Source organism: Spea bombifrons, chromosome 1 (assembly GCF_027358695.1).
Source record: "Spea bombifrons isolate aSpeBom1 chromosome 1, aSpeBom1.2.pri, whole genome shotgun sequence".
Taxonomy (NCBI): domain Eukaryota; kingdom Metazoa; phylum Chordata; class Amphibia; order Anura; family Pelobatidae; genus Spea; species Spea bombifrons.
This window is the reverse complement of record NC_071087.1, coordinates 10,467,650-10,495,011: the sequence shown is the minus strand read 5'-3', so window position 1 is coordinate 10,495,011 and position 27,362 is coordinate 10,467,650. Positions and strand designations below refer to the sequence as shown.

At 40.6% G+C, this 27,362-nt stretch overlaps 1 protein-coding gene across 1 annotated transcript; it reads right to left on the bottom strand.

Annotated features, from left to right (window-relative positions):
* Nucleotides 1–27,144, bottom strand: UVSSA (UV stimulated scaffold protein A). The gene is made up of 14 exons (XM_053458172.1): nt 27,104–27,144; nt 26,573–26,672; nt 25,856–26,186; nt 25,622–25,742; nt 24,743–25,138; nt 24,442–24,551; nt 23,739–23,867; nt 15,142–15,238; nt 9,914–10,079; nt 8,887–9,015; nt 5,578–5,761; nt 5,096–5,207; nt 3,199–3,385; nt 1–308 (listed from the first exon to the last, which is right to left on the bottom strand). Exons 2-14 carry the CDS (start codon nt 26,668–26,670, stop codon nt 215–217), a joined length of 2,154 nt encoding a protein of 717 aa, XP_053314147.1. The 5' UTR covers nt 26,671–26,672; nt 27,104–27,144; the 3' UTR covers nt 1–214.
* Between the last annotated feature and the right edge of the window lie 218 nt (nt 27,145–27,362).

The following is a 27,362-nucleotide window of genomic DNA, read 5'->3' as shown; positions in this document are numbered from 1 at the left end:
CAAAAAAATAAAAAAATCAAAATCCAAAATATTAAGAATCGGTGAAAAAAAATTTAAGATGAAAATACGCACAAAGTATCACAAATTATGGAAATAAGTTAGGACATTATCATTAGGAAAAGTATACTTATATTACAATCATTTTTCTTTAAAGGTCCTTAAAATAAGTGTTCCATGTAGAAGCTGCCTCGACGGTTTATCTTTCTCCCGCGTTTTAATTTAATGCGTAATTAAACTGGTTTGCAAACTTCTCGTGTCGCCTCTGATCCATTTGGTTCATTGCGCTTATCACTCGTTTCACTGATCCCCTGCAAGAAATTAAGAAAGAAAAAAAAAAAAGAGAGAAAATCAAGCGTTAGTCCAAAATAAACACCCAGGCTTCTCCTTCCCGTTAAATAAAAGTCGCGATGGAATGTTTATGGATATGGTAAAGAAAAGGAGGTATCATTAATTACCGCTCGGTCCTCCTAACACTCCACTGATGAGGCAGAACAAATTAGACGTGTTAACTGAATTAAGTACCGCAATACAAATAGTTTTAATTCAACACACTTTTAATAACAGGAGTAAACAAATTGAAGGCTTGGTTTAATGCGTAGCCTCCACCTTACAAGATAAATGGCGTACGTCCAAGGCTCTTTGGAAGAAGGACGGTCGTTAAAACCAGGTATAATATTCTTGTTATCTGCATTGTTGTTGGTTAATTCATCGATGGGATCATTTAAACTTTTATAGTTTGGAATATTCTATATACCTTGTGTTTTGGAACACAAAAAAAAATAAAAAGATGATCCATTATGGAAAAGGTGGGAGTAGAACGGGGCTTTAAATTACATCGGTGACCTTGACATTAGTTAAAAGCAGCGTTGTACGATCAAGATACTTTACATTAAATTGAAAAATAAATGAAAATAAAAAGATTTGGGCGCATGTGCTGCTCAATGCATAGGTAACTCAAGAACAGGCGCCATTTTTACTCCTCCAATGTGTGGCCGGCCACACAAATCAACCAGGGTTCTGGGGCGTGCTGCTCACCGCTATCACGACTATCATCTTACTGTTACATAGGGATGAATTATTAGGGTTAGGGCGGCGTTCGTGTGACCAAGACCATCAACTGGAGGAGAGAAAGATGGAGCCTAAGCCAGAAACGTCTTGAGTGTTTCCTCCCCGTACGCCATTGACTCTTCGCTCGTGCCCAGGAGGACATGCACAGCGGTCTTGGGTTTGGGAAGGTTGTTGGCACGATGGCGTGGCTCATGCCCCATGAGGAATAGTTCACCCTCCTCTAGAGATCATTAAGGTTTCAAGAAATATTCAAGAAAATGAAACTATACAAGTTAAAGAGCATCCCCAGGATATTACAAGATCCGGGGATACTGCCACAGACAGGCACACGTTACTAACGCGGACGGCACCGAAAAACAATCATCCAAAGTAAATTCATCTTTTGCTTCTTTTATATCTTGTGAAAGGAAAATCTAAGTGAATGCAGGGAAAAAATGAGAAACAAAATCAACATTTCAGAGACACAGTGCAAATCGCGTCGGCTAAAAGGAAAGAATAAATCAAAAGAACTTGGAATGTTTAGCAAGTTTTTAAGTTATAATTAAATATATTTCCCTTCTCATGTTCTTTGCTGAGGATATATTAAATATTAATGAACTTTTCAGCTTCAAGGAAGCGGCCTTTTTTTTTTGATGAAGAAGTTCAAGTTATCTCCAAGTTATAACCGTACACGACCACTAAAAAAAAAAATGCTGCCTGGACTAATCAACAACAACCATCTGCCTTATCGTCAGGCAGGAGATAATAGGGAGGAATAATCATGCAGACCTGGAGACTATGTGGCTCCTTAGTGGCTCCTCCCAAGGAATAAATGTTAGAATAGTGTTAAAAGTAACCTATAATCCAGTGCTGTATATAGTAATGTAGGGAAGTACTGGAGGTTGCCATTGTTGGCAGTTATGTGACTTTCCCAGCGGGATCACGACACTGAGGCGATTCTTTACGGCAATGCTAATAAAGCGGGTTGCTCCATAGATGCTGATTAGTCAGAGTGTCCAGCTGTGTGATTAAGACTGAGTCATTCTATCATTTCTCATAGGCGGCATGACAATGGGTCAGGATGCTGGTTTAGTAAATTGGACTAAGATAGCAGAGATAGGATAGACATCTGCCCGAAAACATTATATCATGAAAAAACTAGTTGTAAAAGTAATAAAAATGTGGGCGTTCTGCTTTCCAAATGCCAGTTTATTATCCAGACAAGCATAAAACCCACTACACATGTCCTGGACACGACACTACAGATCACCTTGCGCTGTACGTCCCAGACTTCGTAATAAACTTTGTATATCCTTAATCTTAGTCACAGGAGTTGTTGGATGCCTTCAAGCATAATTCAATGGGATGCTTGATCTCCTTCCAATTCTCCGGAGCTAATTACACCTTGTTTATTCTAACAGAAAGGGCATTGTTAATTGATGTCCAGGATACTCCTTTACCAGTCCGTCCCTTTCGTTAATTAAGACCTGTTGAGCGTCGTATAAATTGTAGTCTGACAGCATGGTAAATACTATGCTTTATGATGCATATTGCAGTCGGGGACACAGGAAAAAAAAAATAAATATATAACGAACGTACATAATCACAACAGAGGACAACCAGCAAATGCTTAAAACGATAGAGAAAAGTATAGCCAGTGAATGCTTGGTTACGGCCAGTAAAGGGTTAATATGTCTTTCCCTCAGAGATTCTCAAACACTTCAGAGATTCAATTGTTTTAAACATAAAATGTATCATCATCATCATCATCATACGGGTGTTTCTTTAAAACACAATTGAGGAAATATTCTTTAAATAATATTTGATTTATTTTGAATACTAGAAGCTACCAATTTTTTTTTTTTTTGCCCAAATACAGAAAAACTACTAGATTGACAATAACCGCCCTGGGAGAGGCCGGGTTATCAGGACCCTGATTATTAATTTCCCCTTTAATAAAGCCTAATTTTAGAGCATTCATCTGGCATCGCCTCGGTATTCTACTCAATGGAAGCTCAATGCACTTCATCTGCACGGTTATTACAGAAATCACATAAACAAAGACACAAAAGACACAAATCCTGGCGATGGTGGATTATAACGCCCAGAGGAGACACAAAATATTCAGAATCATTGCACGCCGTATCTTACGTGTTGAACACTTTCCGCTCCAGCCGTGTCCTTGACGTGTTCGCGTTCTGCTTTAGGTCTGTAAGGTTGGGGTATTTTTTCTTCCCCTTCTTTTTCGCTCCCTTTCCTTTCTTGGAGTATTTGGAGGACCCCAGATCATGACCTGTGGCTTGTTCAATTTCCTTCATCAGCTCTGGGTCTCTCCAGTCTGAAATACATTAAACCAAGATATATATATATATTTATTTTATAAGCTGTTTTTTGTCTTGTTTTGTCTGGCTAAAAAACAGGACTGAACAGAAAGATGGAGAACTTAAGTATTTAGCTCCAGATCAGCTGGACATTTTTTTTTTGGGACAAACTAAAATCCTCTCTGGTATTCAAATAAGTAATAAAAAATTTAATTCTAAGCCAAACAACCCAAAAAGTGATGTTAACGAGAATAACCACTGAAAACTACTTTTAGTCACCATAACGTCACATATCAGGACATTTTTGGAGAGAATCCCGAAAATTATATATTTTTTCCATGTCTCACACACTATATTATATATATATATATATATATATATATATATATAGATATATATATATCTATATATATATCTATATCTATCTATATAGATATATATATATATATATATATATCTATAAAGCATTTAAAAATAAAAAAAATAAAAAAATAAATATATATATATTTTTTTTTTAAGGATGGGTTTAGTGCAACTGGAGTATACATTTAAATTATCCCAGCCTTAAGCCCCTCCATCTGTAAATTCCTGAATCCAAAGTTAACAATGCGGATGATATCTATGGGATAACGAGGCGTTACAGTTTAGGAGCCCGATGAAATAGGCATTGTTTAGACGCGGGGGAGAGGTGCCCATATCCAGCGCAGACGAAATAAACGTTTGAGGAAAACGAAGGAGGCAATTTAAAAGCTTTCGAGAAAAATCAATAAAATGCCCGGGAAGAGAGAGGCTTTTTTTGTGAACGCCGACGGGGCCCTAAAGCTCTTCGTATATTGTTACTGGGTTTAGCGGCAGGGGAAAGAAAAGGACACAGATTGCGCGAGTAGGTGGCAATCGATACCGCCGTTAGTAAATAGATGCTATTTCACAAGTGGCTGGCCAGGGGTCTGCCTTTACTGGATTTTCCTCATACCTGTTAACGGGTCACTAAAGGCTGAGGAGCCAGGCGCTCCCCGGGACGGACACAATTACCGGCACCTCGTTGGCTTTAGTGTACGAGGTATTGGAAGAGGAGGACACAGAGATTAGCGGGTCAGGGCGATAACTCCCAGGCCACACGAGTCGGACTCCTGAATGGGGCTATCTCCTCGGCAGACGTTATAAGAATGTCAGGGAGTTAATACCCGCTGTACGCTGCCGAGCGCTTGCACAGTTATCAAAATCACCATAATAAAATATTTATATATTAGGACATTTTTTTTCTCACTTTTTTGCGCCTTTCCATTACTATAAACTAAGGTGGATTGCAAGCGCATGCCTTCTTAGACACAAGGAGCGCCAAACGTCTCTCCCGTTCTCGTCAGCACTGATTTACGGACACACAAGCTGGTTTATGGTCAGCCGTCTCTCACCGCATATGAAATATTCATGTGATTATACATGTTCTGGAGTCTGGATGACATTTTATGAGGTTTAATACCCCGACAGGTAAACTGACTTTGCTGGAATTGTAGATCTGATTTACCAAAACCAACATACATACACACACATACACACACACACGCACACACACACACACACACGCACACACACATACATACGCGCACATACATACATACACGCACACAGTGCGTTATAATGAACACAATGCCATAGAGATACTGGTTACACACAAAGCAGCAGGAATATCGTTTCTGGTGCCTTTACACAATTATTGTACAACACACCTTTTTCTTGGGCCGCCTCCTCAAACTTTTGCTTAGCCTCCCTGGCACGGTCCTCGTCATTCATTGGGACTCCGAGTTCATCCCGAGGGATAATCTTCCCGTGGAACGGACACTGGCCAGACAACACAAAACGGGACATTCGTTACACAAAGTCCAGGTGTAAGGAGACAGCAAAATCTGATCCTCAGTTACACAAGGTGGCCGGCTGCACAACGCATGCCACGAGATGCTAGCCTGGCACCATCAGAGGACGGTGGGTCTTTCAAATGCCCACCTATCGCAACATGGAGATTGATGCTGCTCCAGCATGACTTCCTAACATATCCCTAAACAGTGCGGACTGGAGGGTTACAACACCAAGGAGAGCGCCCCCCCCATACGGTAAACGCATAAATAGGAAAAAAAAACAGAAAACAATCAGTTTAATGTACAAACCGAGCAACCCTTGGAATAAAGAACCCGATCCCGTGTACACCACGCACCTTGTAGCGATCCTGCCTCTCGCACAGGCTCCCGTTAGCCAGCGGATGGCGGCACTTGTGTTTCACCGGCTCAAACTTCCCCGGAAACGTTATGTAGCGGGTTTTTAGCATGGCTTCCACCTCTTTATTTTCCACTTCTTCCTCCATCTCGCTGGGAGCCCAGAATCGATGCTGAGAACCGACCCTGCGTGTGTTAATCGTGAAAGCGAGATCAATGAACGCGGGCGCTACCTCCGGCTATCGATATCCCCTATTATTGGATTACGGCTCCCTCTCTGCACGACGAGAACAATCTAATTATCCTACAAATGGATAAGCATGCGAGGGCAATACGGCGTGAATACAAACCTGCGTTCGGCGGACAGATTTCACGTGCGTCGCTCCATAGTGGATACTAATCTACTGCCTAACTTGGGAGTTTTTTTTCTAAACCTTGCGCTTTATTGGGATTTAACTAATTTACTACAACCTCCGATCCCAAGATTCTGTGTTCTCCCACCCGCCATAGCTGAAGACTGATAAGTCTCCAAATCAGCGCGGCTTGGCCCTCGTCGTCCTCGCCTCACAGAAGTTTAGCTACAAATTCGACTTGGCCAGAAACCAATTAAAGTACATAGTAGCTCCGTGGTCAATACTGCTCTCTCCGGGAGATAACCTCGCCGCGTCCGAGATGAGGGATTCTAAGAGAACGCAAAAGCGTTAAGCCGCCGGTTAATGCGCGTTCTTAACCCCTTAAGGACATTGGGCGGTCCCTAAACCCATTGAAAACAATGCATTTTTAGCCCGTACATGTACGGGCTTTGTCATTAAGGGGTTAAACCCGTCGGTGAGGGCCTAACGTTGGCGATGATTGAGCAATGTCCCCAGAGCCATTGTACTTTCATTAAAAATGATACACCCTGGATACACACAAACTTTTATACTTGTTTTAACTTTGGCTACACCAGCAAAGAAAATTCTAAAGGTGCTGTTCCACCTACTCGTTGATTTCTGGCACTTCTGAATGCCCTGACCTTTACCAGAACCATTTTTTTTTGCCACATTCATCATTTTTCAGGTAATGCTTCAATGTCATGTAGTTGATGCTTTGATTAAAACTTCAGCAGCAAAAATAAAATTTACATAGTAAAATAGCACATTTAAGACAGAAAATGTTATCTTATTTTTGTCATTAATCTTATCGGAAACCCTTATTCCCATACACAACCATTTGCGTCGTTACCCAATATCTTTACTTATTTAAGGAAAACTAAAAATATTATGAATCAGGGTAATAATAAGAAAAATCTTTTTTTTATACTTTTTTGGGACAGAAAAAAGGGATATAAGAGGGTAAAAAGCACCATTTAGTAGCTAATATATGTTCTTGTACTCAAGTGCAAACTAGTATCACAAGTGTGAACTCACAGACTAATATACTTCCCCAGAGGAAAAACCTTTGGCTTTTTTCACTTTGAGAACAAAGAGGTTCTTTATCTCATTTTTTTCACTCTATTTTTCAATGTTTAACTCCATATAAAATGTAGGGGGTGAGCACCCTCTAAAAATCACTTTTATGGTTAATGCATCATTCCGAGCCATAAACAGCTCCTTTTTTTTGGTCCGCGTGGAAATAAATTATTTTTTGTTAGTTTGGCATATCGGTAGTAAGCAGCTATGTGGTTCAGAGGCGTGCCCTCTAGTTTATGGCGAGGCATAAAAGGCAGGCAGCACGGTAAGCCGACGACAGGCTGTGAAATATGCTTTTGATTTCACCTGTGACTTGAATAACTCGGCTGTAAAATAAAAAACCTCAATCCGGACGAGTCCCAGCCGAACACGAGCTCTTCCCGGCTCGCCGTGTCAGAACTCTACAACATTAAAGGGCAGACAGAACGCGGAGGGGCATTAAAAAGACGGTGACTGCCGGAGACTACAACTCCCACAATCCCCAGAGGTCTGGCATGCCGAGAATAATCTAAGTCGTTGGCTACCGCAGCTGGCCCGCCATCGAGTATCCATTACGGAGATCCTGCAATTCGCCGGAATCTAAATAAAAACTATAATAAATTATTTAGAAGCCGATATGCGGCATACGCTGAGTAGTCAAGTATTTTTTTGGGCTGAGAGTCTATGTAGAATTTTCAGCGAGAGCTTTAAAAAAAAAATGGGAATGAAAAAGGAGGAATCGTGAAAATAATGGGTTTTGATTTTTCAGCAAATAGTTTATAAGTCCTGAGAGTAATTCACACCGGCCGCCGTAGACCAAGTTGCTGGATGAATGTGAGCTGACTTTGTGGTCTGACTCTACACAGGCAGGGAAAATGAATAAATAAATATCAGAAATTGTTATTATGTTAATTTTATTGAATTAGACTTGCAGCTCCAGAAACAACTTAAACAGAATCCAGCAATTCGTATCCACAGAAGACTTTATCAAAAGACGTACTGAAGAAATCCCGTGCATTGTGTGTTCTTATTGTCAAGATTGCACATTATTTCCAAAGCATTTTCTTCTTTTTGGGCTGTTTTTACTTTTTTTGTTTGTTTTCTTTTGTTTCAGAGGGTCATTATTTTTTGTTCACACCAGCATTATGGAATATAGGGGACTATATATTTATTGTTGTAGAATTGGCAACAATTCTAAGCTAGGTTTAAATCCTGACCGTAATGCGGGGCCGCGTTCCTATGGGTGATTTGCAGACCCAGACGGAAAATAGCTAATTCATCACATTATACATGAAATGTTTAAATCTGCATAACTATCTTTTTTCTAGATTGCATTAAATCTTGAAGCTTTGCGGGTCCTACACACTCTTCATGACCATAATGTAAATCACGGACCGTACTCTGGATACTATCTATGATATAGCCGAAATCATATTAATTACTAATTAGCCCGACTGGTTAGTCAATTAAGACTCATTAGTATTGGGAGGATTCCCCCCCCCCATTTCATTTTTTGGGGAGTGTGTTTCTCATACGCAAGCACTAAATAACATGATCTCTATGTAATTTACGTCTGATATAATACCCAGGATTACGTCTCCCAACACCCTTTAAGCAACAAGGCGGGTTTTTTACGCAAGTCCTTACATCAACATAGATATACGTTTTATCTCAAATCCGCTGGTCTAAATTACAATAGAAATTTCAAAGGAAAGCAAAGCGGGGATTCAGGGGGCTTATCATTATGGGCCATAATCGATCTCCCAAAATAAACAGAAGTAAACCCACCTCCTAGATGAAAGCCTAGACGCGGTGCGGGGCGGTTATGTTTACGATGCCTAAATCCCCTGTAATGAAAAAGTAGTGAAATATATTACTCACTTTAGTATTTTTCCAGCTGTCTGCTGCTCTTGGCCCCAGTAGTGCAGGTCTAACCCGAACGAGACAACAGGTGCTCTGGCCATCTCCTCCTCCGACTTTCCACTTCTGGAGCTCATCTCCCCAGACCCACTGAGAAAACATACAAGGAGATAATAAACCTCAGAGGATGTAAATACAGCCGGCTGATACATCTTTCCCTACGGCCAAGGTTTGCAGGAGGACTGAACTTTTCACCAGAAGGGTCAAAGCCAAGGAGCTCCTCTACCATGACCGCCCTAAATAATTCATAGTGATCAGTCAGGGTTCTTGAAAGCCTTCTTACCGGAACACGCCGAGATCCTTGAAGAATTTAAGGTGCTAAATTTTCCTACTGGAAATTGAACTCGCTAAACATTACATCAGAAGGAACAGTCAGCAACGGTTTATGAAACGCCCGGACATTAACAGTGGGGGAAAATGAGACAACTACAAAAGTGCCCATAAGCTGGTATCGCTACTCTGGAAGCGGCCGCTCTTATCTTGGTAGAGTAGTCGCTACAAAGAACGTTGTATATTGTAACAGGACGCATTTTATTATCCATTATACTCTTAATTGCAGTCAATCAAAACTCACGTTATCCTAATGTAACGATGTAAACGTTATTCCCTACTTTTCTCTCTTCCTTCATGCATTCTAGTAGTCATTAGATTAGCAGTAGAGTCAATAAATAACTTTCTATTGACCTTCAAGAGCAGAGGCTACCATGGTCTTAAGTGCTAGTTTGTACCATAAGCCACCATGTGATGGAAGCCATAGCTGTCTTTGTTCATCGCTGTAATAGGATTCCAAATAAAGAACATTACGGCCGTTGTGAACGCAGGCTGCTGTCTGCACAGTCTACAGAGAACTGCTCATCGCTGTCCATTAGGGTATAGATGCTATTATAGAATGCCTATAGTGAGTGGCCTTTCCATATCTTCTGGTTCAGGACACCAATATCACTGGGATGTCCCCTTGTGTTCTCGCACAAACACTTTATATGGTTACCTCGGGGATGAAGGAGCTAATTTTGCTAGTTTGTGCTTCATAAGTTTAAGTGTTGCAGCAGCGCAGGTAGGATCCAGCTCCTCGTCGTTTGATTTTCTGCGTCGTGGGGCAGGCGCTTTGGACGCTGGTTTCTTCTCTGGTTTAGATGATGCTGAAGGCTCTAGACCTGCAAAAGGAATGGATTATCTGCTGTTAGATCAGACGTAACAAGCAGCGCGTAACAACATTTTGACTTGCGATAGGAGAACCCTGATCCAAGAAGCTTACAATCCAGGAGGAGTTTGGTTATATCACACAGGAGGTAAACCGTCTATTAGATCACTAACCTTGTGTTCAAAATATACAATTTAATTCACCCATAATCTTAGAGATCAAGGCCGGCTACATCTCTTTGAAAATCAAATCACCCGCACGTTAATTTCAGAAGCCAATACGCGGCGTTAAACGGCCCTTTAGCATAAAACGTTAAAGGGTAACTTTGGGGTTGACGGTACGATAATATTTTTGTTTGCTAGACTGCTTTAGTAGATTATTATTTGATGTCTGAACACAATCATAACACGGCCAAAAGTGGTTTTTTTTGTGTGTGTTAAGTGACCAAATGGCACCTATTTGCTTTAGGCAATAAAATGGAGTGTGTTGGGAAAATCGATCGATGGAGGGAAATAGAGAAGTAGGGTTCTTGACTCCGAGATAGGCCGCTGAATGCTGACATTATTGATTTTAGCCAGTTCAGCTGGCCTGGTAATTAAAATGTAAATTTGAGAAAGAGATTATGTCCCGACAGAAACGGTGGGATTAAAACCACAGATAAAAGCCCCTCTGTGGAAATTCTGAGCGAGGGGGATAAAGGAAGAAACATGTATATTGGTCTTAGCAGCTGTGTGGGCTTACTCAGAAATTATATATATATATATATATATATAAATTTTTAATAGTTATAGTCTGAAACATTTTATTCTTTATTTTTCCTAAAGTGTATTTAATATAATATATTATATAAATATTTTTAATGCAATATTTAGATATAAATAAGTGTATATTATTTTAATTAAAATAAATTTGCATTAATATAAATCTATTAAGTGTGTATATATATATATATACACTTTTATATATATATTCAGAATACACATTTAAAAAATAATTATTATACAAAAAGACGACTGGGACTATTTTTTAAGCTATTCATTTTGCAAGGCATTTTTTTTCATTATTATAAATATTGGTAGTGAAACTATTGGTTCCTAACATTTCCAGTTTCAAGTACATTACATATGTTTTCAATTAAAGGAAATTGATATTAATTTAAATCTATTACAAAGACAGGTGTTGATTTTTTTTTTTTTAAACAGCGTAACACTAATTGTATCGACTTCACTAAAAGCTGTTAAAAAGGGGTGTTGATTTCTGGAATTGAATTCCGACAATAACGCCAATATTCATTCTAATCACTCCGAGCCGTCATCTATAGTAAATAATTCTAGATTGTGGGTATGTTGAAGTCCTGAATGTAAGACGAGCCCAAGGACTGATTAAGGTCCGAGTCTTTACATCGGGAAAAATGCACAGACTAGTTCAGCCGAATGGGTCTTTTCTGCTGCCAAACTCCATGTTTCTGTACATATATACAAGAACTCCTCATGCGTTTATCAATTTCAGGATATAAGGCTCCAGAACAGAGTTGCCGGGTTCACAGGACAGATATTTTTGATTGAAGGTCACAGATAATCTGGGACATGTAGCCACCCTGCAGTGACAAATAATGTATATATTCAAAAAGATCATTAATTACGACTTAGTGGCAGTTTTAGCCTTCAACAGAATGATATCCAAGCACCTTCAATGCTTAATTACGCATTAGGTTTGTTTTTTCCTAAATCTTTAAATAATTTTTATTTTAATAAATAATTTGAAAAAAAATTTTGTTTTAGAAAAGGCTCAGGGGGCAAAAATGCCAGCTTTAGGTAGAATTCAGTGCCTTGTCACAGCGCTGTATTTGAAAACAAAATATAATTCCTTATGTTAAGGTCAGGGCTGGACACATGCAATATTCTGACAGTGCTTGGACGACTATCCCCATCATGCATGAGTCCGCCGGTGGTTGAAACAGACGATGGGGTCTGTGGCTTCGCCGCTCCGTTCCACGTTGTGATGGGGCTGTTGAAGCGCTTCCCGCAATGATGAATTTATGAGTCTACGAGACGCAGGACTGTGTAAACAACATTTTTAATCAGCGCCTCGGAAGATAACTAGCGTCTCCAAAATGCAATTACTTGTTTGTTTTAATCATGTTTTATTATTGTCTAATTACCCAAAGGAAACAATCACTTTTTGGGTTCTCTATAGTAACATTACTTCTCAGAAGGGGCGACGTCAGATGAATTTTTAAGTTCATTGAACTTCTGCAACCAGTGGTACGACTTACATGGAGAACATTCGCATTGTAACATGAGATTTTATCATACAACGCGGCTTCTCATGTGAATGATAAAGTTACACAGGCCACGCGTTATATTACATTATATTTTAATGTGCCGCAGCCTTAGAATTCTTTCATGGAAGGATCCCCTTTGTTTCTTTATGTACCAACCCTCTCCCTCATAATCATCCCATCTGCGGCCTGATATATTGAGTACCGAGGCAAAATGCAATTACTGATAAAAAAAATCCCACAGGTTGTTCAACAGAATAGCCTAATCTTTGTATCTATATAGTGGCAAGAAAAAAAGGGGGGCCTTTGGAATTGATGGCATTTATGTATACATTTGTCTTAAAATATGATGTGATCTTCATCACAATAATGAACACACATATGATTGTTCTTGTCCATATTGAATCAGTCAAACATTCGCAGTGTGGGTGGGAAAATGTACACGAACCTCTAGGCTAATCACTTCAACAAAAGCTAATTGAAGTCAGGAGTTACTAAACCTGGAGTCCAATCAATAAAATGGGATACAAGATGTGTTTTAGACCTACTTTGACATAAAATAAACACTCAAACACTTGGAGTTTGCTACTCTCAAGAAGCATCTGCTGACAAAAAAAGAAATCTCAGAAGAGCTACAATCAAGAATTGTGGATTTGCATAAAGCTGGAAAGGGCTTAGAAAGAAATCTCAAAGATTAAAATATTTAAATATGCATCAGTCCACAGTTAGACAAATTGTTTATAAATGGAGAAAGGGGACGGTGAATTACGGTAGAGGGGTCATCATGATTTGGAGCTGCTTGGCTGCCTCAGGCAAAGTCAGGATGGTTGTCCGCCAGCTGAAGCTTGGTAGGAGTTGGGTGATGCAGCAGGACAACAACACTAAACATCAAAAGTAAATCTACTACAGAATAGAGCCCAGACATTAACCCATTAGAGATGCTGAGGAATGAGCTCAGGAGAGCCGTTCACACCAGACATCCTAGGGATATGGCTGACCTTAAGGATTTCTGTAAGGCAGAATGGTCTAAAATCCCTCCTGAACGTTGTGCAGGTCGGATCCGCAGCTACCCGGCGCTCTTGTTTGAGGTCATTGCTGCCAAAGGAGGTTGGACCAGTTTTTAAATCCAAGGGCTCGCTCACTTTTTCCATCAGCACTGTGAGTGTTTAATGAGTGTGTTTTTTGTTATTAGCTTAATAACATTGTGTTTGTCTACACTCATGACTAAGATGTGGATCAGATTTTATGAAAAATTAACCTTTGGAGAAAATCAGCACTTAAAGTATCTGGTGTTTTCACCGAGCGCATATTTTACATCTCTATAGACTAAATAAACCTATGGGGTAGGGATTGCAGAGTAAAACAAACAACATGTATGGGTGTGGGAGCCACCATCATAACCCCCCCTATGTTTAAATCTAATATGTTTCTACAAAAAGTTGATGGCAGAAATCTTGAATAGTTCTCATATAAACCATTAGAAGCAAAACGGAAGACTTCTGATAATACGCTAATCAGAAGAATAATAAAGCTGGCAGGGTCGGCGTATCCCGTGATATGAATTGCAGGGGGTCGAGGTGGCCCGTTTCTTTGTAATAAGCCAGTTATGGTGTTTTTTTGACACTTCCAGGCAGGTGCCAGGGTGCGTTAAGGATTTCGCTAATGAAAAGGTCATCAAAAATATGTAACACCATAATTTAGTCTGACACCCTGTAAGAGGTAATTGCTTCACAGTTCACTTAGCTAATTACTTAAATCATCGGTCAACCAAATGCACATGTCATGGATGGATCTGTAGTTGCTTTTTTCTATTTACATATTAAATTAGTATAAAATTATTGTGGGAAATCAGCTTCAACAAATAAAATCTATTTTTCCTCCCCACAGGGCACTGAATGGCTGGACTTGTTATCTAACAGGAATCTAAAAGACCCCCAGAAGTGTTGAGGAGATGTTGTCTGAAGGTAATGATTGCCCAAGAGCAATCTAAATATAAAATAACAGATGGGGGGGGGGATTCTGATCAAGCCAAGAAGAGAGACAGAGGGATTTGGGATTTAAGACTGTTCCTTCTAACGCAGGACACTTGGGAGGTATGACAGTGCTAGCAGTCCAGTCCAGTCTTGTAATACAGTCCTGAGCGGGTCACAGGGGGAAGACATTCAATGTTGCGCCGACACACAAAGGAACCCATAGTATTTAGCACATCCAGTACAAACGCGCCATGATTTTCTATGAAGACATTTTACGAGTCCATGACGTGACAGATGATATGTACAACAGCGTGTGTGAGAGAGCGTAGCGAGCCTTCTCATAAGGCACGTCGTGGCTTCCTTGTCACGCCGCTGGATATCTCACAGCGAACGCTGCTAAGAGGCGTCGGGTGACACTTCGTAACGGGATTTAATTAAACAGATTTACTGTAATTCCGGCGCCCCCGAAAAACCCATTTACTACAAAGGTATCCGAAGCTGTATATTTTTCTTCCACAGGGAATAAACATCTCTTTGTAAATATATCCCTTTGCAGCTCATATAACAGCTGCACGCTTTAAAGCGCAGACGTACGCGGCGATGAAATAAGCCGGCAGCCTTCCGAGGCTTCACCTCCTACAAGGTATTGGTTTATCCGGGGCCAATCGCCGCTTCCCCGTCTCTGCACCGACTTCCCTCGCAGCCGTCGGAGAGATTACCCACCCCACTGATCGCTTTATTACTCCGTAATGGCTGTTTATTTACTTTACTGCCGCGGTAACACGCGGGGATAAAGCCTTTTCACAGCCGGGCGGACTCACCGTACTCGGCGCGAAGGTGGTCGGGGATGTCGGGTTCGTAACCTTCCTTCTCGGGGACCTCTTCAAACTCGTCGTCATCCTCATCGCTAGCGTTCCCCTGCACAAGAAAACACAACACGTCAACCATAAAAATAATAACCACAGAAGACTAGCGCAACGAGCACGCTGCTTTCTTAAACGGGGGTATCTATGTTTAGAGCTGAAACAACGAATCGATAAAATCGATAATAATCGATAACGGAAATCGTTGTCGACGATTTCCGTTATCGATTAATCGAGTGATCGATTCGTTGTTGGAGCACTCGGCTCCTTTTACTTACCTCCGCGAGCGTTCCCCGCTTCTGCTACACGCTCTGCAGTCTCCGCCTTCTAGCTACGTGACGGATGTGACGCGTTCCGGAGGTAAGTATTCTTCATGTCTATGTGCACGGATCGCACAGAGCCACTCGCACAGAGCGAATCGCTCTGTGCGAATGGAGCCACTCGCACAGAGCGGTTCGCTCTGTGCGAGTGGCTCCATTCGCACAGAGCGGTTCGCTCTGTGCGAGTGGCTCCATTCGCACAGAGCGGTTCGCTCTGTGCGAGTGGCTCCATTCGCACAGAGCGGTTCGTGAGTGGGGGTGCAGGGCAGAGTGGGGGTGCAGGGCAGAGTGGGGGTGGGGGGTGCAGGGCAGGAGACTGGGTGCAGGGCAGAGTGGGGGTGGGGATGCAGGGTGTGAGTGTGGGTGCAGAGCAGAGTGGGAGACTGGGTGCAGGGCAGAGTGGGGGTGGGGATGCAGGGCAGGGTGTGAGTGTGGGTGCAGGGCAGAGTGGGTGCAGGGCAGAGTGTGAGTGTGGGGGCAGGGCAGAGTTGGAGACTGGGTGCAGGGGCACAGTGCAAAGTGCTGGGTGCAAAGTGCCAGTGCTGGGTGCAAAGTGCCAGGGCTGGGTGCAAAGTGCTGGGTGTAAAGTGCCAGGGCTGGGTGCAAAGTGCTGGGTGCAAAGTGCCAGGGCTGGGGCAAAGTGCTGGGCGCAAAGTGCTGGGCGCAAAGTGCTGGGTACAAAGTGCTGGTGCAAAGTGCTGGGTGCAAAGTGCTGGATGCAAAGTGCCAGGGCTGGGGCAAAGTGCTGGGTGCTGAGTGCTGGGTACAAAGTGCTGGGTGCAAAGTGCCAGGGCTGGGTGCAAAGTGCAAAGTGCTGGTGCAAAGTGCTGAATGCTGGGTGCAAAGTGCTGGATGCAAAGTGCCAGGGCTGGGGCAAAGTGCTGGGTGCAAAGTGCCAGGGCTGGGTGCAAAGTGCTGGGTGCAAAGTGCAAAGTGCTGGGTGCAAAGTTTCTTGAACAGTAATAGTCCACCTCTTTTCAGAATGTTTGGGGTTATTTTGTTTCATAAATATTGTGTTTGGGTTCTTGTACTTTGAAAATATTGTTTTTTATTACATCATAACAAAATAAGAATGTTAATGTAAATTTTAAGTTGTTTTTTAACATCCAGTTCATTAAATTCTTTTAAATAAACGAAAAATTTGCATATTGGTTTTTTTTATCCGATTAATCGATTAATCGAAAAAATAATCGGCCAACTAATCGATTATTAAAATAATCGTTAGTTGCAGCCCTATCTATGTTAAAGATTCCCATTGTCTTCAGATGTGGGTATATATATAAAATAACCCCCCACACACACACACACCCCTGGAGTAAGATGTGCAATCACAAACTTTGAGATCGCTACGGTCCCTTCTTCATAAGTAAAGAAGAGAAGGGATCTCTGAGGTCTTGAAAGCTTGTGCGAGGCCACATCTTCCTCCAGGAACACAGACCCACTTCAAAAGCATTAAAATTGGGGTTCGGTGGCTGTGAGCTTGCCTGCGGAAAGCAGGACTGCATTCCCCGCCTCGGGGGAAATGTACTGGAAACACTGCTGGTAAATCGCATGAGAAAATAGGGAATAAAGGACACCCTCCTAAACATTTTTAGGGGGGTAAATCAGTGTTTTTTTTATTTTCAAATAGGGAAAAGTACAGAAAGGTAAAAGGGGGAGGGGAAGCTCCTCAGTGCACACTGCAAGGTCCCCTACCGACTCTATAAAATAGGTGAAAGCTCCCCAAATATCCTCCTCTTAGTGCACTTAGAGGACGGAGTTGGGATATTCATCTATCCTATGTTTTCTCGTTCTTTTTCTATTGTTGTTTTTTTTTATTTAATTTTTAATTTAGGACGAAACGCACTTTTATAATTTTGTAAAAGTTTGAACTGTAAAGGAATTTTTTTTTTCAATCAAGACTTATTTTTTTAATTTTTTTAAGGGCATCAAAGCTAAACGGCGAGCACATGCATAGGTCAAAACACGGATACAAGTATTTTTCCATTTCCAATAAACAAAATCAGCGCAAAGAGTGCTTGCGCTGTGCGTTTACCCCGATTACCTTAAAAAAAAGAATCCGATTTTAATACTTTCCTAGCAAGAGCAATCACACCCAGTTAATAAAACGAGACAAAGTTAAATGCTGTTTAAAAGGGATTTAAGGTGAAATGAAGACATTTATTCTAAATTTTGTAATACAATAATTTTTGGGGTCTTTCTTCCTTCTGAAACAAATATGGCACATACATACATATACATATATATATATATACATACATATATATATAAATATACATACATATATATATACACACACATACATATACATATATATATTTATATATATATATATATATATATATATATATATATATATATATATATATATATATATATATATATATATATATATATATACACACACATACACAGACACACACAGACCATCAGCAGACGGGGCCAGAAGAGAAATCCCCCCCCCCATTAGTTTGCATATATTCTTCTTAATCTCTTGTAATGAAGGGGTGAATTAATGCATTATTTCAATATCCCGCCCACCACTAAGTAAAAACCTTTAAAGGTCTTTCTATAGACCCCTTTCTTTAAAGAAAATAAAGCCAAATATGAAATTCCCTTCTCCTGAAACCCATAATCAGATGCAAATTCGTTTTGTTTAGGTACCATGCGTGACCGCGGCATTTAGACACCAAGGTATCCATCAATCACCGAAAACTGTAATTTTTGTTATCAGTCTAACAATAATCAAAAGGGAAGCCCTGCCACCGCCGCTGACCTGTGAAACGTCCCAATTATACCCCTCGAAATGACAGGAGCACTTAACTTCCTCGCCGAGCAAATGACGACGATCAATCAAGTCTGAATAACAATGAGCCGCGGAGCTGAAAATTATTTTTTGTACAGAATCACCCCAGGAATTTATGAAAGGTGAAAAGCAACCCAAGGTTTTAGGGGCATTGCGGCTCGGAGAGCGACAGCGGCGCATATCAAACACTAAACTGAATTTATGGGTTTTAATTTCACCCCCCCCCCCCCAAAAAAGGTAGATGTGAGTTTGGTGCTACAATGCATAACGTATAGCGCCAGGCTTTTAAATATGGGGGTCGTTTTAATAAAATATTATGCTTATTGCCAGGACCCGTGAATTTCAACGAGATCTGCAAATATCCGTGACTCCTTGGGCCCCGACCTTTACGGCGAGTGGAGCCGAGTAGCCTTTGTGCGCTCGCTATATCCGCATAGCAAACGAGATCCGTACGCCGCGAACAACGCCGCAGAACGACGAGTAACGACATGGAAAGAGATGATACATTCGTTTCCTACAAATAGCTAGTGAGTTTAACATACGGAGTATAAAAGGTCAACTCTGGTGTGTTTCGTAGACATGAAGGGCTGAGCTGGCCCTGCATAATGCATAGTTTAAGCTGTGACATGATTTACACGAGCGTAAAATCCAGCGCTTCACGTAGGTCGCCACAAAAGCCCTGTTCCGATAAACATCATTTTGTTCCGATAAACGTCCTGCAGCCCTGGAGGCGGCCATTGTTGTCAGTCATGTGACCATCTTGGGGTAACTTTCCCAACTCAAACCCCACACTGAGCTGATACTCTATAGCAGGGGCATCTAACCTGCGGTCCTCCAGCTGCTGCAGGACTACATCTCCCATAATGCTCTTTCAGCTAAGGGGCTGGCTGGGGAGTATGGGAGATGTAGTCCTGCAGCTGCTGGAGGGCCGCAGGTTGGACACCCCTGCTCTATGGCAATGCTAATGAAGTCTGTTTCTCCATAGGCTTTCATTAGATAGAGTGTCAGGCTGGGTGACTATGACCGAGCCGTTCTATTTTTTGCCACTGACCGTAGGATGACAGGGCAGAGTGTTTGTCTTCGTGGATTTGGCTAAGATAACAGAACGAGAGCGAATGAATAGTGAGTATTATACGTACAATTCTAAAGCATTTATGCTGCATCTGGGTTTATCGATATAAATGTAAAAAAAAAAAAAATCAGTATTGTCGAAATACCTTCATTCCCAATTCATTTTTTTGGATGAGCTCTTGACAACACCAATCCCCCTTTATCAAGCCAACAGCAACACTCTACACATAGCTAGGATGACATCTCAATTTTTTCCCCTAAAAGGTAAACATTAGTCCAATTAAAAAACATTCACTTTTTTAATTGATAAAAAAAAATCCTCCCACTGGATCGCGCTCAGCGGAGTTACCGAAAAGGCGCAGAGTATATATTTTTCTGCTGACATGTTAAATACCGCTAGAAAGTGACATCCGACATGCAATAATATTACCAGAAACAGGCGCTTGATGGACAGTACAACATCGCCAGCATAAAAGCTGTAAGGCAGCCGGGACATCTCCCCGTTTAACCGACCTTCAACTTTCTTAACCCACGCCAACGATCAAAAACAAATAATAAAAACAAAGAGCCTTCCAATAATCATTAATAATAAATACTAGAATAAAATATCCCGAAAAATATACAAACGTTCAGCCTGAAGTACATTATCATGTAAAGAATTGCTAAAAAAAAAAAAAAAAAAAAAAAAAATTATGATTCCACACAAATTTCGATTACATAATTCTTATAAAACCAACGAACGAAAGAGAAAAAAAAATCTCGGAAATAAGAATTACAAATTTAGTACGATGAATAGTGAGCAACGGAAAAAAATATTTAAGAATATATTTAAAATGATTAAAAAACAAGAAAACAAGACTAAGAAAAATCACCTGGAAAAAAACAATTTATTATATTATGTTTTTACCATAATGTGAAATTGTGGTCTGGCTCATCTACCAACACCTTTCAGATATTTTTGTCATTAGGTTTAAAATATATGATTAAATAGGATCGTGTCGAATAATAAAAATAACAGAAAAAGTATAAACAATAAAAAACTAAAAATAGGAAAAAAAATATTATATATATATATATATATATATATATATATATATATATATATATATATATAAAATACTGAATTACTGGAATTTTTTTAAAATCAGACCCTGAAAAATAGCAAAAACGAGCAGCATCGCCAATATAATAACGTTAGTGATCTGGGTTATTTATTTTAAATAAGCGTTCCTATGAAATAACGATACGTTAAGTATCCGGTTAGTATCTGTTCAGAGAGTCTGCGTTTGGATTCGTTGAGTGCATGAATGTCAGGAAAACGGATGCCGAAAATATAAATATTAAGGGTTTGAGACATTGATTCCGCTCTGTGTTCAGAGGACTTAAAACGACCGCGGAATTCCAATTAAACAAGCAATACGGCGCAATAAAAGACGTGAAAACATAGTATATATAATCACTTTCCGGAGCCGGATTAAGCGATCAAACTAATTATTTTCGCCAGAGCTGTGGAAAGAGAGAAGCCGGCCCGGAGATAACGTGTCAGCGAAATAAACCAGCCCGCTAAAACATGGTTTCCCGCTGCGGCCGGGGGTATTAAATACATTTTGCAATTAATTTGCTCCGCCGGTTCAATTACTTTCCACCTAACAAAGCCAGTGCCCCCCCCCCTGCCTGAAATAAAAACACACGGAGGGCTCAGAAGGCTCCGGCAGACAAGCGAAGTCTAAACTTCATTTGTCTTTGGAGCAAGCTTGATGGGGGCCGCATTTAAAAACCCATTCTGTCTTATAAAGTAAAAATTAAACGTACTCGGCTGTGATGGCCGCCATTGCGTCTGCTATTTATATGCTAATACCCTCGCGAGCGGAGGACCCTGCAAATTATTCTGCCGTGCCAATATCTCATGTGCATCTACCCAGCCGAAGCCTTCCCTCCTTAAGAGATGGGAGGCTTCATCCAAAATGCCTTGGAATTACTTAACCTCTAATGTACCAGAGCAAACACGAAAAAAAAAAAAAAAAACAACCCACGTCTCCGCTAGACTTTTGAAAAGCCATTTTTTTTCGTGCTGCGATTGACGGGAATTGGATTTTTTTTTTGTTTGCCGAGAGGGTGGTGGATACGTGGAACAGCCTCCCAGCAGAGGCCAATATAATAAAGGGATAAAACACGCATGGGATAGGCATGCGGCTCCGGAATCTAAGACGGGACCAACGGCCGATTAAGGAAGAACGGGCAGACTAGATGGGCTGGATGGGTCCGATCTGCTGCCGACGGTTAAAGAAGAGAGAATACGTTCACAGCTTCCACCCGTCAAAGATATTTCTCAAGAAGAGTTGGTAATAGATTGTCAGCTCACAAGAACAGGGACATCTTGTTGTCCTGCATCAGTATGTCTTAAAAGGGTGTTAATATTGCTGACAAACGTAACGTTATCGTTGATTTTCACTCCTCCCCTGGCACTCTGTAAATAAATGTAACGGGCTTCATTTTCTAAAACTAACATTTTAAACATGATTATTCATTTTTTGCGTGTTTTCCATGAGCCGAGTGTATAAAACCCAGACGTAACTGAAAGAGAAAAAAAATAAAATAAAAGTATATCCATGATTTATTGGTATAACGCACGCCCCATTCGTCTGCGTGGTCTCTGGTAAAGCCCGGTTACCGCTGGCCCGGCTCACCCCTTACATCACAGCGCCCTCTCCTGGCTAACATTGGACACCGACACAAACTGCCTAACCTGGCCGAGAAAGTACAGACACCCCCACGAAAATATGTCCTGAATTAGTTTAGGAATACATTTTAGGCAGCTTACAGTGTTAAAAACAAACGGGCGCAATATGAACGGTTTATTACTCAATGCAAAAAAAGGGTGAGAGACAGGCAAAAGAATTCTTGAAACTGATCTAAATGTGCACAATGGGCAACGCATAAGCACGCAGATCTATAACTACCCTCCTCTTACCCCCCCCATGTACAAACCAATGTTTAATACAAACCAGAGGGCCACATAAAATCAATTCAAGGTCTTATAAAAAAGAATAGTAGTCAAGAACTGCACCGACACATCGTCTAGAGGCAAAGGGTTGTGCACGACCCTAGCACTGAATGGGTAACCGGTGTAAAAGGCGCTAACTTTAAAAATATGTTTTATGGCCTGTGTGTATTCGGCAAACGGATACAAAGTCCCTGATCGGGTTTAGGAGACAAATAATAAAAATCACAGCTTAGTGAATACTATAAAAGCAGAGCAGAAAATGAGCAGTAATATAGCCCCGGTTAAATCAATTTTCTCATTCCACATTGAGAGCGCATACAGTTTTGTTTTTTTTCCGCTGAATTATCTTTGTTTACAGGGCAATTAATTTCATGGGCAATTTCCCTGGATTTGATACGGCACCCGGATGCGTTTATCTGTACGGGAAAGAGCGCGCGGGCCCTATCGGGACGCTAATACCCTCACGGGAGAAATCCGCGGCTTTGTCTCCTGCAAGAAAAGCCTAATTGCGTATTAATTCACAGAATTAAAAATTCAGGACAATCTCGGAAATTCGCCATCGTGGCACGTATTTAATGCAGGTGGTCATCAGCTCATCACAAGACTTTTTTCTGAACATAATCAGTTTAATAAACTAAGCTACCTCCTCATTTACTAATACTTAATTTTAAGTAACCTGCAAAACGCTAAATTACTGTAAAACGCTAAATTACTAAATAGCTCATGTAAACTTCCGTTTAAAACCAATGCCAATGGGATCGCTCAGCAAATGGAGATAACAATGAGGGAATGCAAGTGTATTTTACAAGCGCAGATCTCCGTACAAGTTTATCACCTTAACAAAGTTGCAGCGTTGTATGGAACAGACACTCTTGCAAAAAAACTGCAAGATGTATACAGGTTCTATAAGAAGGAAGTGGAAAAAAAATTATATATTCAATAATTTGCCAAAAAAGCCTTAGATTTTAACTACACTAAACTGGGATGTATTCAGCGGAATGCGGAACACATAATGTTTCCAGCGTGTGCCGTGTGCGCCCTCTGCTGGTCAGATACGGTAAGTGACAGAACCATAAATGACTTTTATATTAACTTTACTTTTGTATTATTTTGGAGGATCTTTCCTAGAAGTACAATTACAGAGTTACATTCCAAACAAAATGTTTCCTTGTAGACACCAGAACCACAGCAACCAACAGCACGGTTCAATCCAAATAAATACATTCAATCGGTTGCTTTAGTAATAAGAGCACTTTTTACACATTGCCTCCTTTTCCACATATAATTTTCCTTTAATTGAGCCTTAATGTTACAAAGAGAAGAGGCGCAGCATCGTCCTCACTAAAGTACTTACCGCCCCTCGCTTTCCGGCTTTACACTCGATGTTCATTTCCTTGTGCTTCCGCAACACGTTTTCTAAGTCCTTTTTTAGGTCGATCGCACACTTAAGACGGTCATCATTAATCCCGGCTTTAGTAAAGATCTGCAAAAATAATCAACAGTAAACTTGGTAAGAACTTTTTAATATAATAACTGTAAAGGTTTATTCACTAAACGGAGAGTTGTCACGAAAGTTGTGGCTTTTAACTCTCACTTCACGATACATAATGAATGACCAATGCAAGTAATTCCTCCAACAAAAAAGGGTTGAACTGGCCCTGTACAACGCATTATTTGTACTCTATTTCATCTTTTTATTTTGTAGGTTTGGTATTGAGTACAGATGATTCCACATTCCGAAGTCCAAAGCCAAATGAACATAGCGGCCACCAATTATAGAGTTTCAGTAACACACGTTCCTCCAAAAAACTGTTTTCATATTTATACTAAAGGTTAGGAGTCTAAAACTACATCTAGCTTTATTTCCCCGCGATGCCACAAATTGCCGCCCCTATCAAAGTGCTGCCAGGGTCCCACGGATCCATGTAAGGGCCGGCTCTGATGCCATCCATGATATGCATCAAGTAGAATTTACAAAATACAATTACAATCTCTAAAACACAGACAGCTAAAACCTTGACCGCAACATCACGATAAACAGTAAATCTGTCACCTACCTGTAACCAGGATTGGACTGCCGGCCAGTACTTGTTCTTAACGAGTGTATGCGAGTCCAACAGGCTGTTTACAACATCTGTATTGTTCTCGTTTTCGGTCACCTTAAGATCTGGGGGTGAGGGGGGATTGTGAAATATTGTGCATAAGCAGAAATAGAATTGGATACAAATGACAAACTAAGGAGATTGTATAACAATCAGGAGAATGTGACTACGCAGCATACGGGCTATAAAGACGGGTAACAATGAATCAAAGCCACTAACTCATAATTCCCCAAGTAGATCATCAACCAACGCTCACCTGTTGGGATTTCCAGACTGAGTGTATACTTGTGAGAACCAAGTCCATGGTCCCTAATGAACGACTCCTCCACTCCTTCATAGTCACAATCGGATTCCTCTGAATCAGAATCCTTGAAGCCATCACCCAACTTTTCCACGGCTCCATTTTCAGAGATCTTGCTGGGCGCCACGACCGGTGACAAGTCTTTGCTACAACATGGCCGCTCGTCGTCGACACAGGACTGAGACTGTATCCGATTGGCCGGTTCGGAGAAAATGTCATCGGTTCTGCTGTACGTTTCCCTCGCTGAGTCTTTTTCATCCATCACCACTGCAAAATCATCCGGATCGGGCAACAAAAGTTTAAAACAGCTCTCCATTTCCCTCAGACTTGACTGGATCTCGGACATCATCTCTACGAAAAGCAAAAAAAAAGCATTCTGTGGGTGAACACGTCTAAAAAAATCATCCATTCTGCAATTAGTATAAAGTGCCGTCTATCCCTCGATTCCGTATTAAGGGCTCATTATTATATGTAACATTTCACGATTATTTTTCCATTTTGTTTACTCTGGTTTGTAGCCCCAATTTTTTGTGGTCTAATAAAAGTTATTTTTTATAGGTTATCCCGATAAAACCTTCATAGCCTGAAAAAACTGCAGACAGAATTCTGTTCACAAATCACCTGAGATAAAGCAGACAGATGGGGCGTGAAATACGGCAACCAAGCCAACACAAACCCTACACTCACCCCTGTCTAATACATACATATTGCTTATTCTAGTTAGTGAACAAGATGCATTATTTGTGCGCTGGACTATAAACGTAGGATTTGCAAAAGGTGGCAAACGTACATTGAAATTTATAAAGCCTATAAAACAAATTTTGCCCTCCTGACCTTCCATTTCTTCACTTGCTTTTCTAGCCTTTTCCTTATAAATATTTTCTAGACGTTGCTTCTTTTCTTCTTCCCTCTTCCGCTCCGCTAACGTCCTCGATCTCACGTCTTGAAAGTCTACCTGGAAAGAAGTTACGCAAAATACCGTCAGCCAAAGACACACCCAGATAAACGGTAAGGCACATAACGCATGTCCGCTCGACGTCTATTCTAAAGAAGACTCTCGACAATCACCTTTTTGTTCTGCTTTAGGAAGTGGTATCCCAGTGACAGCTTCTTGTAGGCTTCGCCAAATTTCTCATGCCATTCCTGAACGGTCTTGATGGCCAACACTTTTAATTTCTGAGCCACTTCTTTGGGAGGAGGCAAGGGCTGCTCGTAATCCGTCTCCACGGTGAGCTCCAGAAACTCCTGGAAGTTGGAGATGATTAGAGTCCGGAACTGATGCGAGCGCGCAAAGAGCTCGCTGGCTATCTGGAAGGCGGACAGGCGGACCTCGGCATGCTCCTCACTCAGCTGGGTCATCAGGAGATGGTACATGTGCTTTATGTGCTCATCGGACGACCTTCAAAGAAAACGACACAAAAATTTAACAGTGGGTTGTCCTTAAACACATTAAAAAACGTATTGTGAGCCCATGTACATGTACGGGCTTTGTCACGAAGGGGTTAAGATGTATGCAAACATATCTTGTCATTTAAACACTGAAATACAGATCTAACATGGTAAACACAGAGTAGATATTTCTTTTTTAATCTCCCCACAGGATTTTAATCTCATTCTCTCCTCTCTGGGTTGTTCAGTTTTGAATGATATTATGTTCTATGGAATCTCAAAGTCCTCCTAAGTAAACAGACTTATATTGCAGTTTCTTTTAGTATTTGAAACTTTTCTCATTTGTTTTGTCCCAGGCAAAGATCCAAATAATGATTACAGTATGAAATATCATACTTGCAGATTTTCTTCAGCTCCTTCATTTTCTCCGGATTTAGTTGGGGTTCACCCGACGTAGTTAGCGATTCAACCAATTCGCTTAGTTTCTGATCCATCTCTAAAGATCATATATTTCTAAGTGGTAAAGAGGGGAAAAACAAAGTTATTTGTTAGCAAGCATAAAAGAATTTCTAAACATTTGGAGGTCGCTCTAGAATAAGATACTTCTCACCTACCTTCTGGCCAAATAGATTGAGTCTGTCCATCACTTATTGGGATGCTCAATAGTTTTTTATATATATTTATTTTTTTAATATTCATTAAATATAAAAAGTAACAGAAACTTTAATAAAGCTTTTCAGTTAAAAAGGCAAAAGCGGTGGAAGCTTAATTCTCCAGAGTCAATAATTGATGGTTTTAGAAAAAGAAGAGGATCCAACAAAAAAAAGTGTTGACATTAAAATATACTTTTTCCCTTCACCTTTATAAAAATTAAGTTGTTTCACAAGTTAAACAGGTAAAAGTATAATAAAAATCCCCAAAACTTACCGATCTCCCCCTGACTGCCGGACTTCACAAAAGGGGCCTTTTTAATGTCACACACTTCATGTCGTTCTGCACGTAATGGCCTTAAAAAGCGTTGTTCCGTTGCTATATTGTGTTCTAATAATAAAGAAACATTGTAACAAAGTTTGGATGTAGTATTACGTGCCAAAAAAACCCAAAACAGATTCTATAATAAATACTAATAATAATACATTTTCCAGAACATTTTATTTGCGGTGTACATGTAACCTATTGTTTAAAA

Excerpts from the sequence above, each read along its gene's own strand:
- UVSSA (XM_053458172.1), bottom strand. The coding sequence starts at position 26,670 with ATGGATCAGAAACTAAGCGAATTGGTTGAATCGCTAACTACGTCGGGT. Across the intron at positions 25,139-25,621 it reads AGCAAGTGAAGAAATGGAAG|AGATGATGTCCGAGATCCAG; the intron begins GTCAGGAGGGCA and ends TGCTTTTCGTAG. Across the intron at positions 5,762-8,886 it reads ACAGCTGGAAAAATACTAAA|GGTCGGTTCTCAGCATCGAT; the intron begins GTGAGTAATATA and ends TAACACACGCAG.